At 30.1% G+C, this 13,056-nt stretch overlaps 1 protein-coding gene across 1 annotated transcript; it reads right to left on the bottom strand.

The window, feature by feature from the left end:
• Positions 1-1,783: 1,783 nt before the first annotated feature.
• LOC149189134 (putative inactive chitinase-like protein LaCIC) lies at positions 1,784-3,180 on the bottom strand. The gene is made up of 3 exons (XM_089413162.1): positions 2,702-3,180; positions 2,459-2,615; positions 1,784-2,297 (listed from the first exon to the last, which is right to left on the bottom strand). The coding sequence occupies exons 1-3, from the start codon at positions 3,147-3,149 to the stop codon at positions 1,919-1,921; spliced, it is 984 nt and encodes a 327-aa protein (XP_089269288.1). The 5' UTR covers positions 3,150-3,180; the 3' UTR covers positions 1,784-1,918.
• Between the last annotated feature and the right edge of the window lie 9,876 nt (positions 3,181-13,056).

Genomic DNA, 13,056 nt, shown 5'->3' with positions numbered 1-13,056 from the left:
CTGTGCGAATATGAACATTGAGGATGAAAATCACTTCCTCTTAGAGTGCCCCGCGTACAACCACATTAGATCTCAGTTTCATAATCTTTGTTGCAATACTAACCTTCCTAGCCTTTTACGATATCAAAATTATAGTGAGCTCGGGAGGCTTCTCTCCAAGCCTTTTGAGCATAGGAATAAAATCTTAAATCAAACTAAATAAATCCTTTCTTTAGGTCCGATAGACCAAAGTTTGGTCTCATCATCATCATCATCATCATCATCATCATCATCATCATCATCATCATCATCATCATCATCATCATCATCATCATCATCATCATCATCATCATCATCATCATCACAATTTTAAGATAGTAATATTTTTCTAAATATTTGAAATAAATTATATTTACTAAATTATAATTTTATATTTTTATTAATATATATATATATAGAATCTAAACATTTAGAAAGATTTTTTTTGGAAAGTTAAATGTTTTAAATTATGTCAAATAAGATTACATAGAAGAAAAAAGAAAAAAAAAAGTGTTTACCATAGTAGTAAGAGCAATGGAAAGTCTTGATGTTACTCACATTTAGTTTAAGAGCAATGGAAAGTCTTGATGTTACTCACATTTAGTTTAACTAAAACATTTTGTAAATAGAGTTTTATAAAAATGTATTAGTTGTGGCATACCTTGATATACATCTACATAAAAACAAAAAGCCATGAGCTATGACAATTATTGGGAAGAACTCATTAATCACTGCCCTTGAAGAGATATTGGATGATCTCCTCGTACAATGGTCAACTTGCAATCAATATTGCCAAATTTTTGGAATACTCTTATACCTCTTTATACCATTGTACCACTTATAATATTGAATAGCATTTAACTTGTGTGGGTTTCTGGCCATAATCCATGAAGTAACAAAAAAGCATGCAATTCTCCAAATATCATAGAAGTCGCCCCTTGGATGAGAAAAACAATAAAATTAACTTAAAATTAAAAATATGCATTATTTTGTTTAACCTAATTTATACTTACTAATATGTTATATTTTTTAATCATATGAAACTTCATGATTTTTAAAATTTTTAATAATCATGACATTTATAAAAATCATATTCATCTTCGTGTTTTCATTCCATAATAATCAATTATATAAATAATAATGGCAAAATTAAGGTAATAAAATATAAATCAACCAAATATTTCTGATTTTTGATATTCATATGTATAAAATAATGTGTATTTAAGTTCTATTTTAAAATTCTAAGTAACGGTTCGAAGTAGGAGTAAGTCACCAAAAGTAAGAAGTCGAACTATAACGAGTAAGTCACCATCTAGGTAGGCATGTTAAAATGAAATAAGTCGTCAAATTTAAAGGTTTTGACGATTCCATAAATCGTTTTAACCATTTAGAAGAAACCTGAGAAAGGAAGGTTGACAGTCATATAAAATTTTGGACTACATTTGACCAACGAATCACAAAACTTATCTTGGACTTTTAATTTGGAGCGTGTTGTCTTTTCTCTCAGCACACCGATTCTGGGATGGCATTGTTCTTATGGTTTCATTTATAAAATTAATTAATTAAAATTCGAAATTGTGCGTACAGAATTTGGAATTTCCACATATTCTAAACCTTTTTAGTATTTCATTGGTAAAATTAATAAACTAAAATTCGGAACAGTGCGTACTGAAATCGCCATACTGGAAACCTTAATAAATATTGATTATAATAATTATGAATCCTTAATCATGATTAACACTCAACTTACATTAATTTCAGCAGTTAACAAATCACGCCATCCTCATCGAATTATCATAGATTTTATTATATTTTATTATTTCCCATGCGCGGCAAACAAATGGCCGTGATCAAACGGGTTCAACAATAACAACACAAAGGACACCACAGAAGGTTCAGATTAAACAGCGGAGCCGAAAGGCCTCTGGTTGTTGCAGTTCAGGTTTGATCCGTAGCTCACGCCTAGAATGTCGCAGTATCTTTTGTAGAAGCCGATACGGTCCTGCTGCCTCGGGTCGCTGCCTATACCGCACTCCAGCCCACCGTTGATGATGTTAGTAACCGCTCCATATCCCGGCGCTCTCCCGGCGGCGCTGTCGCTACCGGAGGGACTCCATCTCCGGGTCATTACGTCGTGGCAGGAAGGCTTAGGAGACTGTGCAGTCATCCAGAACCACACCGCCGTCTTAAAAGAGACCGTGGCATCGCTAGCAACAATGTCCGGGTTGTTTATGCCGTCGAATCCGATTGCTTTGCCGGCCGGTCCATAGTTGTAGTTCCTGAATAGTATAAATCAAATTGAGCAAACGGCGCATTAGACTTAAATTTCATTGAGATAATTTTTTGGGTGGATCTGTGCAGAATGCAATTAAAGAAATTAAAATTGAGAAGATATAGAAATGACCGACCATAAAATTGAGAAGATATAGAAATGACCGACCATGATAATTGAACGGGCCCTCGTCCGTAGTATCTCTTTCCGGATGCACAGGGCCATTGGGATGTTGGCTGGCAGTACTGGGCGGGAGGATTGCCTTGTTCCTCTTTGAAACAATAACCCCACGCGTACGGGCCGTCTGGGGCCGTCGGCCATCCGCCTGTTTATCAATATTCTTCCAAAATGAGCCGTAAAGCAAGTAATATCAGACAAAAAATAACTGAGGAATTGAGGCGTAAATATGACCTGTGGTTTCGTGGGAGGTTTGGCCAAAGAAAGCAGCGAGCTCTCTTTTGCGAGTGGAGAGATCGCCGGTGGTGCCGAAGGCGGGAAAAGCATTGGCAGCAGCAATGAAGGCATTGTAGGAGTAGAATCCCTTCGCCTTGCAACCGGCATCGTCTTTATGCTTCAATAACTGATTGAAGACGTTTTGAGTTATGATAGATGAGACTCCCTGGCCACCGGAAGTGGGCGAGGGAGTCGTGGGACTCGATCCTCCGCATTGGCTTTGACATTGCTGCCCGCAATGGGCCGGTGTGTTGCCGCACCATCCCCATTGGCTGCAGCATAAGCCACCGGGACAGAGCGCTCCGCCTGCTTGCCGTCCGCACTGCTCTGCAGACACAATAAACAAATTCATCATCGCCATGGTGACTAGAGCGATCACCATGGCCGCTAAGCTAATAAACTTCATTTTTCTGACGAGCGTTTCCTTGTCAACACTGCATTAGCCACAACTTTTGCTTGAGTTCGTACGCTGCCAACCTTCCTTTTATAGCGATATTTCCAGTCACCTAAACGACTAAAAGCATTTACATAGACCACATTATGGTGATGTCATGGTAGCTTAAATCCTGGTCTCGCGCGTTGCGCACATGGATTCTGAAATGCCATTACTGTTAAGATGGTGTAACATAAATAATACTGACAAAACACATGTTTACATATTATAAAAGAGATGTGGATAAAACCAACCTAACAAATTAAATGAAATTATATTTTACTACATTGAGAAACATTTTTTGAAGTTTGTTATGATTAACCTGATATAAAGGAAACGTCACATATCTAAACTTGGTATATACATATTTAACATTATATTAAATACTTTTTAAATCACACTACCAAAATATGAAACCCGTATAAATATAAATTAATACATTATATACACTAAGTCATCTGACTTCAGTGGAGCGCCAGCACCATCGCTGCCCACCCTCTTTGACCTTATTTTCCCAAAGTAGTAATAGCTGTCACATTGAAAGCAACTTGCGAATACGGTGAAACACCTGACCTTCAGATTTCGTAGGCTCACCTTACTTCTCGTTGATATCTTCGGCTTCAAATATTCTAAGATTTCCCTCGGCAAAAGAGCATTTAAATCATTCTATTGTCTGGGTCAAAGTTGATTTTAAATCTATTAGATTTGCGTTGAAGGTGACGGGCACTTTGTCCAGAGATTTTGATTAATTTAAAAATTATTTAGATTTTCAAATTCTCCAAAACGTTAAAAAATTAAAATTATAATTAACAAAAAAAACTGACTGAAGATGAAACGATTTCAGTATCCACCAAGAAGCGCCTCTGCCTTTTAAGCTCTCCATTTCGTTGTTTTCTTTTGCCACATTCAACAATGTACAGTGAGGATTAATGAAACACAAAGAAGTATGTGAATGGATAATCCACCAAATTTCAACAACGCAATAAAATTTTGAAACAATTAAACGCACAACCTGGCTGCAACAATTGCAGGTTAAGAACAGCCACAAACGTGCAGAGGGTCCACAACTTTACACTGCTCCTGAAATGTTTAAATTACAAAACAAAATGCAACGCACAGACACATATACATATATATATATAAATAATTTTTTTACCTAATTTATCTTTTTAAATTAGAATCCAAGGCCAAAAATGTATTTTTTTAAACTTATTATAATATTAGTATAAATGATGTATATTGAATTTACATAAAATTGTAAATTTAGTAAATTATATTTTTATTAAAAATATCATTTATATTATTTTGATTTTGATTTATATATTTTCATTTTAATTTAGTATTTATATTTTTATTAAAAATAAAATTTATCTTTCTTTTTATAATCAAATTAATAATAATGACAAACTCTTATCCCATTAATATTGGTTTTATTATGTATTTAATTAAATTGATCTCTCCCCTTATAACAAGGGTTAATAATGATAACAAACCTCTTCAAATTACTATTTTTAAGTCAACCTTATAAAGATTTAATATACAAATTTTATAGTTTAATTATCTAGTCCATTGCTTTGAGGAGTGCATTAACATTTAATACACAAATTTCATAGTTTAATTATCTAGTCCATTGCTTTGAGGAGTGCATTAATGCATCAATGAGATTTTGTTTCATCCCTTTTGGATGTTTGCCTTCCACGTGCTTGTGACGATGGCATGCCAATTTTCATTCATCGTGCAAAAGGAGCTAGCCACATGGAAAGAATGAACACATCTCTAGAAGATCAAAGGCATAAATCTAGTTGAGAGTTGAAGGAGTCTAGCATCCCTAGTTGGCTATTAAGTTATGTTAAATGAGGTCACTATGAGGAGTAGGGATTAGATTCTATACAATTGTATCTTGCTGAGAATAGGATGTAGGAGTAGGAGTTAGAGAGAATAATAGAGGAGATCAATATTTTGTAATAGCCTAACTAGCCACAAGTTTCAAGTAACTCCATAGAGAGTGTGTTCTCCTTATACTTGCATTACTCTCATACTAGAGAAAACAATGTAGAGCAATCTCACCTGCCAATTAGTTTTTCTCCTATAAGTGTTTTAAAGATAAAATCTTTATTTTCATTATTGATGGTGTACATGCAATCAAAAATGTCTTTTCTCTATTTTCCATTTTTTAATTTAATAAATAACTAATTAACAAATATGTAATTTAAAGGAATTTAAGCTTCATAATATAGATTTCAATGGGCTCCCATAACTATATCAAGAATGTTTTCCTTTTTTTGATATTATATTTAATCATAAACCCTAGATTCATACAAACTTGTGTTGTGCACTATATTTTCAAGCCATAGTTTATTATCCTTATAAATGTTTTAGAGATAATATCTTTATTTTCATTATGATGGTGTACATGTGATCATATATGTTTTTCTCTATTTTCGATTTTTTATTTATTTCATGCATAACATATTAACAAATATGGAATCTAAAGGAAGTTAACCTTTACAATATATATTTCAATGGGCTCCCATAACTATATCAAGAATGATTTCCTTTTGTTGCTGTTAAATTTAATCATAAACCCTAGGTTCTTACAAACTTGGTGTTGCTCCCATAACTATATCAAGAACGTTTTCCTTTTTTTGCTATTATGTTTAATCATAAACCCTAGGTTCATACAAACTTGGCGTTCTGCACTATATTTGCAATCCATAGTTTATTATCCTTATAAATGTTTTAGAGATAATATCTTTATTTTCATTATGATGGTGTACATGTGATCATATATGTTTTTCTCTATTTTCGATTTTTTATTTATTTCATGCATAAAAAATTAACAAATATGGAATCTAAAAGAAGTTAACCTTTATAATATATATTTCAATGGGCTCCGATAACTATATCAAGAATGATTTCCTTTTGTTGTTGTTAAATTTAATCATAAACCCTAGGTTCTTACAAACTTTTTGTTGTGCACTATATTTGCAAGCCATAGTTTCTTATCCTTATGGTGCATCTACCCATGATAATGATCCTAGTTAAAGCATGCTAAATATCACCTTAGATCTTAATCTAATGGCTTAGATGAAGTGAAATCAATTCATGGCTACTACTAAAAACATAATTGCAATGGAATCATTCAATGAAACACCTATTTAATCAATTGTAATTCATTGAACTTGTAAAAAGGAATGTGTTATAAATAGATTATAGAAAGAAGAAATATCATTCCAAGATGTAGAATTCGAAGTATAGGAAATCATAAACATTGATAACCAAATTCAAAGACAAGTATCTATTTCCTAATTTCCCTTTTATTGAACCCCATTTTTTTGTGCTATTTATGATGTTATAGATAAAATTTCCATTTTTATGGAGAAGGACGCTTAAAATGGGAGGTTTTGTAATATTCTATAAGAAAATTCACGGAGCTACATGAAACTCTATGCTACTAAAGGAAACTACCTAGCTAATCAAAGAAAGTTGTAAATGAGCATAAAGGTTACAAGTTCTAACAAAAAATATTCAAATAACTTTAAAACAAATGAACTACTCAAATAATGTGCTCTAGAAAGTGACTATCTATGAGATCTACATTTTATAATGGAAAATAAACCTTTAAATATCTATATTAACAATCTATGAACAATTGGGGAAAAAAATCATAAAAGAAGACTAGGGAAGTAAACTACATGTGGATTCTTAATACCTTTGCGCGATCCCTCCCCAAGGAACTTAAGAACAAAAAAAACAACAAAAATAAAAGAAGAACGAACCTTCCATTAGAAATTCTGAATACATTCTTGTAAATTCTGATGGGGCTAAAATTAGCTTATACAAGAAAAATAAAATTAACTAACTCAATCTATCTCTCTTGAGGTTCAAAATCCTCCATTTATATAATTAGTAGGGAACATATATAATTAGTAGGGAACAAACTGACTTAATATGTGGGACTAATTACCTACCAAAGTCCCCAAATTTAGGACAATTTGTCTTTTGGAGTACATTGTTTTGGCATATTCGAACTCCATTACTAATATGGCCGTCATAACTTGAGCACCTTAGTTCACATGTTATAAGTCTTGGGAATAGTATTGACGGTGTGTATATATATATATATATATTTGTCTAATTTTAATTTGGGCTTCCACAAGGTGAAATCATTTTTTTAATTTGTGTTGTCATTGTATATTTTCAATATGAATCTATTTGTAGCAAACAAATCTACAAGGTTAGAATGTACACTTAACCCTAAGTTGAATTATGGAAGTGAGGTATTTGAATTTTCCTCTTAAACATAATTTTAAGGTCAGTTATGAACTCACTACTGCATTTTCATTATCTATAGCTTTCCATCAATTGTAATTATGATTCATTTCTAGCTCTAAGAAAGAATTTATTTCCCTTCAAAAAATTTCTTGGGTATTTTATCTCTCTTGAGTCATCCTTCATATGAGGCATCACATATGTTAATTAACATGGTATGTAAAAATGCAATCTTACACACATTTCAAGGTAACTTGACCTGTTGGCTTAAAAATCCCTTGAAAATATGTGTTTCGTGATGAAATACATCCAACAATATTTTCCTCCATGTCATGTGTCACACCATAATTTTTTATGCTGTAACATGTCATTCCTTTGAAAATATTATTCCTTGTGATAGACATTCCCCATTTGTATCATGTTGCAAGAAAATTTCTTTGCTCATGATGTAATGAATGAAATTGTTCTTTGTTGTGGTGTGTTATGCATTGGAAAACTTTGTCCTTAATCATTGATTCCTTCTTTCACTTTTTTTTTTTAATTGTATTTTTTTGTTATATATCTTTATTTCCTTTTTATCATTATTTCTTTCACTCATTTTCATCTTTCACTTCCTTCCTTGCTTATCACACCTTGAAAGTGTTTCATTTTGCAATGTATCATGGTGATTTTTGTTGCATGATATACTGCACCGTAATTTTTTTTCTCTTGGATGATACAAAAGCTCTCTCTCTCTCTCTCTCTCACACACACACACATCACAACTTCTAAGTTTTTTGGCATGTGGTGTATCACCTTATAAAAAAAATTGTGCAATACATCACATCATGAGAGAGCTTTATTTTTCACAGGGTTGTCTAGATTGGATCACTATATAATTTTTCATCCGTCTCAATGCATTTATACTAAAGAAAATTGAAGAAATCAATTGACAAAAGTAATTTTATCAGTGGGACCCAATTTAGGAAACTGGGATTTGAAATATTTGAGGGCTAGTTTTAGGTGTTATATGATGTTTTTTTTTTGTGGGTGCGAATTTTCTTCGAGCATGATGTTATTGTCGAGTCAGAGATATTCCCAAAACTATAAGAAATACATCAATAAGAGTTTGAATCAAAATTTATGCCTCCTAAAATATAACCTTTTTGTGCTTGACCACTGCAATTCAAGAGGATTTCACATTAGGCCCACTTAGTCATGGAAAATGGGCTATCCATGTGAATAATATGAAGAAGACTCTAAGTGGGACAAAGATGTAACTATGGTTGAGAGTTGAATAAGTAGACTTAACATCTAGTTCACTATGGGGTTGCGTTAGAATAATTCGTTAGGAGGAAAATGGATTGGATTGGTTTTTATTGTATTTTGTTCAATGGTAGAGCATAGTAAGTTGGGAGTGGTAGTGAGAGAGGATGATAGAGGGAGTTAGTAGCCCATGGACCATGTGTTTCGAGTAACTCCATAGAGATTCCCTTCTTCTTTGTACTTGCATTATTTCCATTTCAAACAAAAGAGAGTAAACCTCACTTTGTAGCTAGGTAAGGGTTTCTCATAACATATCATGGGGTTTATTTTGATTAGTGTGTGTTTTTATTTCGTTATTGTCTATTTTTAGTGTTTTACCTATTGCATGCATAAACAACAAAATCAATAATAACAATTTTGGACTCTAAAAACAATTAAATTTTCATGTTATAGAATCAAATTTATCTTAATATCTTGTGATAGATTAATAATTGATGCAATTAATAAATCACATGCCATCTTTCTCTAGAAATCCATGTATTTGAAACTTCATCCTCTAGAGTCAATGCTATATCAAATGATGATAATCTTCATGTAATATGTACTATATCACATGATGTTTATTTTTGTGCAATATCCATTACATCATATTAAATTTATTTTCGTGTAGTAAAGAAAACTGCACTAAGCTTTTAATACTGAAAATTTGAATTAGTATATTTCTTCATAAAAACTTCATTAAAAAAGGATTAGGGTATTCCTTTAGATGTTTGTATGCAATTTAGTCAATGCTTGTTAGTGAATCATTGATATATGTCTATAAAAGTATATAAACCACATTTTTTAATATGATTGTGCTAGTGATATGTTGTTTATTAATAATTCTAAAACCATAAAAACATATTTAAATATTTCCTATTGTTTAATTGCATCATTTTAGTAATATATCTTGTTGCCTTTGTGTAATCTTTTTTTTTTAATTTACCATCAACATTATTTTTAAACCTACATTTATTTTAAACCAAACATGTTTATAATAATTTATTTAAACCGATAATGTATCTTGAATGACAGTAAAATTTGTTGAATTCTTAATCATCAGAAGTCTGAGCAAGCGAGGATAGTTCAAATTTTGGATTACACAAGTTGGTGTCACCTTTATAATTAACGTAATTATAATTAAACCATTTATATTGCCTCAATGTATATTCTTTGGGAGGAGGGACTGTAAACAATCTATGGTTATTAGTAACACAGAAAACCAAAAGCAGTACGGCCATTCTGTCAAAGATGAGAATAAATATATTTTCCCCTGTATTGCGTAATGAACAAGTCCTATGTAAGGAAATCCTATGAGTAGAAGGGGGACAAGTTCCCGCCGTGCCGTTCACGCTTATGCTTGAACTGTTCTTATCCAGAAACAGATTATAAAAGCTTAGCTTCCCCGAAAGGTGTAGGTTGTCTTGTATGTTGCTCACAATGATAGCTGTTATAAGTAAATCAACATCTTCCTAATCTCATATTTGACCAACAAAATATTCACTTTTTAAATTATTTTATGCTTAATACTATTAATTTAATGCATATTCTTCACCATGCACGCCTCGAAATATTTAAATTGCAATTACTGAAATTAAGTCCGCTTATACGAACGATGTGCTTTATGGTTTCTATCAAAATGTTCGAAACCAAGTAAGGAAAAGGTGAAATATAAAATATTTTAATTTTACACTTCATTTTATTTAAAGGTGAAATATAAAATATTTAAATTTTACACTTCACTTTATTTAAAATTTGTTAAATAAATATTAATGTCATATTTAAAATGTTTTTTTCACATAATTCTACGAATATCAAAATTATTAAAATTGTGGTTAATTTAAAAGCATACTGGTATTAAGATTAACTTACTATCTTATATGGTTCTCCAAAATATATTGTCGTTGTAGTAGTGTTAGTGTTAGTTTAGCGTGGTGGTAGAAATAACAAATCTAACTTACTATCTTATATGGTTCTCCAAAATATATTGTCGTTGTAGTAGTGTTAGTGTTAGTTTAGCGTGGTGGTAGAAATAACAAATCTATGCATGATTTCTAAATAAGATTTTCATTTAGGGAGATATATTGTTTTTTTTACTTGATGATATAAATATGGAAATATTTGATTTATAATATATATTTATTTTTTATTTCTTTACGATAAATATTTTTAATCTTTTAAATATTATATATTAATTTTCTATTAAAAATGTAATATATTACACATTTCTCTCACAATGAAGTAGAAAGGAAAAAATTTAAAGAAATTTTTAATTTAAATTATTTTATTTTTCTCTATGTAAAATTATGGTATTTAGTATTCAATTAATATACAAACTGAATGTCTATATATTTAAAAAAATATCTAACAAGATATTACTTATTATTTCTTTAGCTGTGGCCAATTTGAGAAATGTTAGATTTTTTTATTGGAGGTTTCACTCATTATCAGGAAACTAAATCTCTTAATCATGGAGATTCATCCTCACTTTATCACGGGATTCTTGATTTGTAAATAAGTTTTGCTACAATATCATGGGTTATCAATACCATAGATATGAAAGGTAGTTAAACATTTTTTGGTTTTCAATTTAAATTAAATAAATGATAAACACAAATAGATATCAATCCACAATATGCATCAAAGTAGCTACTTTAATATAAATTTCACATTACAAAAATTAATTAAAAAAACATAAAAAATAACTAAACTATAATTTTATTTTAAATTATTATTTTTATTATTAACAATAAATAGAATTAATATCTCAAAAAATAAATGACAATTATCCTCCCACCCTCTCACTGAAATTGACATGTTGGAATGGGTTTTTACAATAAATAGAATCAATATATTTCTTAACATAAATACATTAAAAAGTAATAAAATCGTATTAAACAAACAATAAACTATAAGAATACCATAAACAAAAACCAAATGAAATTTCACATATGTGGATATTGAGAAATTAAAAAATTATAAATTATTATTTTTATTATTAACAATAAATAGAATTATTAGAATTAATATCCGAAAGAAGCAATGACTATTATCCTTCCTGTCCAGGGTTCAATTCCACCGAGATTGACATGTTGGTTGGAATGGGTTTTTACAATAAATATAATCAATATATTTCTTAACATAAATACATTAAAAAGTAATAAAAACATAGTAAACAAACAATAAATTATAAAAGTTCAATACCATAAACAAAAACAAAATTAAATTTGACATAAATAAATATTGAGAAATTAAAAAGTAAAAAAAACATAACTATTTTTAAAATAAATCTCACACTATTATTACAAATATTAATTGAATATGAAATCCTATCATACATAATTTAAATCTTTAAAATATATTAAATAATTATTAATAATTTAATTAAATTTCTTAAAATCTAAAATAAATTTGAAATTATATTCCACCACAACCACCACATTAAATAATTATTAATAATTTAATTAAATTTCTTAAAATCCAAAATACATTTAAAATTCCACCACCACCACCACCTAAAAATGCTAAATACCCGTACTTATTAATGTAATCATCTCCCCTTCCCTCTAACGAAGTGAATGGAGCCCATTACTTTTACATTGAGCGTTGATTAGTCCAGCATTGGAAGTAAGTGGGTAACTGTCCAGGAACCATTTTAACAGCAGCTTACCTCTTATATATTTTGTTTAAAATAGTTTTTGTCAAATATTTTTTTAATGCATTTGCATTCTCTATTATATTGAGTATTCTTATACCATATTGGTATATTGTTTATTGAAGATTCTAAACCATAAAACTATATTTAATGTATGGCCGGTTGTTTGGCTTTATCATTTTAGTGATACAGGTATTTGTCTTCCTCATATTAAGTGTTTTTTAATCTACTATCAACATTAGTTTTAAACCTACAAATGTTTTAAACCAGACATGTTTATAATAATTTATTTAAATGGATAATGTTTAATGAATGGCAGTAAAACTTGTTGAATTCTTAATCAATATAACTCTGACCAAGAGAGGATAGTCTAAAATTTGGATCACAGAAGGTGGCATCACTTTTATGATTAAAATAATTATAATTAAATTTTTATTTTTTATTTTAATGTATATTTTTAAAGAGATTTATAAACAATTTAAGTTTATTGAGTGGACAAACTTATTTTATAACTTAATATTAATATTAGACTCATACTTAAAATAAATATGTATTAGTTTGTAACATAAAACCTAAAACAATAGGGCAATGTAATAAAAAATGAGAAACAAATATAATTTTTCCTATATTGCGTAATGGACCAATCCTATGGAAAGCAATCCGAAGTCC

The sequence above is a fragment of the Pinus tabuliformis genome, chromosome 3_1, assembly GCF_031772625.1.
Source record: "Pinus tabuliformis cultivar Carrire ecotype Pingquan chromosome 3_1, CPIR1, whole genome shotgun sequence".
Lineage (NCBI taxonomy): Eukaryota > Viridiplantae > Streptophyta > Pinopsida > Pinales > Pinaceae > Pinus > Pinus tabuliformis.
The sequence above is the reverse complement of the archived record's forward strand: the minus strand, read 5'-3'. Positions and strand labels throughout refer to the sequence as shown.

Bases quoted from the DNA above. Each gene is read 5' to 3' on its own strand.
- LOC149189134 (XM_089413162.1), bottom strand. From the start codon at position 3,149: ATGAAGTTTATTAGCTTAGCGGCCATGGTGATCGCTCTAGTCACCATG. The intron at 2,616-2,701 runs GTCATATTTACG...ATTGATAAACAG, and splicing joins AACCTCCCACGAAACCACAG to GCGGATGGCCGACGGCCCCA. The intron at 2,298-2,458 runs GTCGGTCATTTC...TATACTATTCAG, and splicing joins GGGCCCGTTCAATTATCATG to GAACTACAACTATGGACCGG.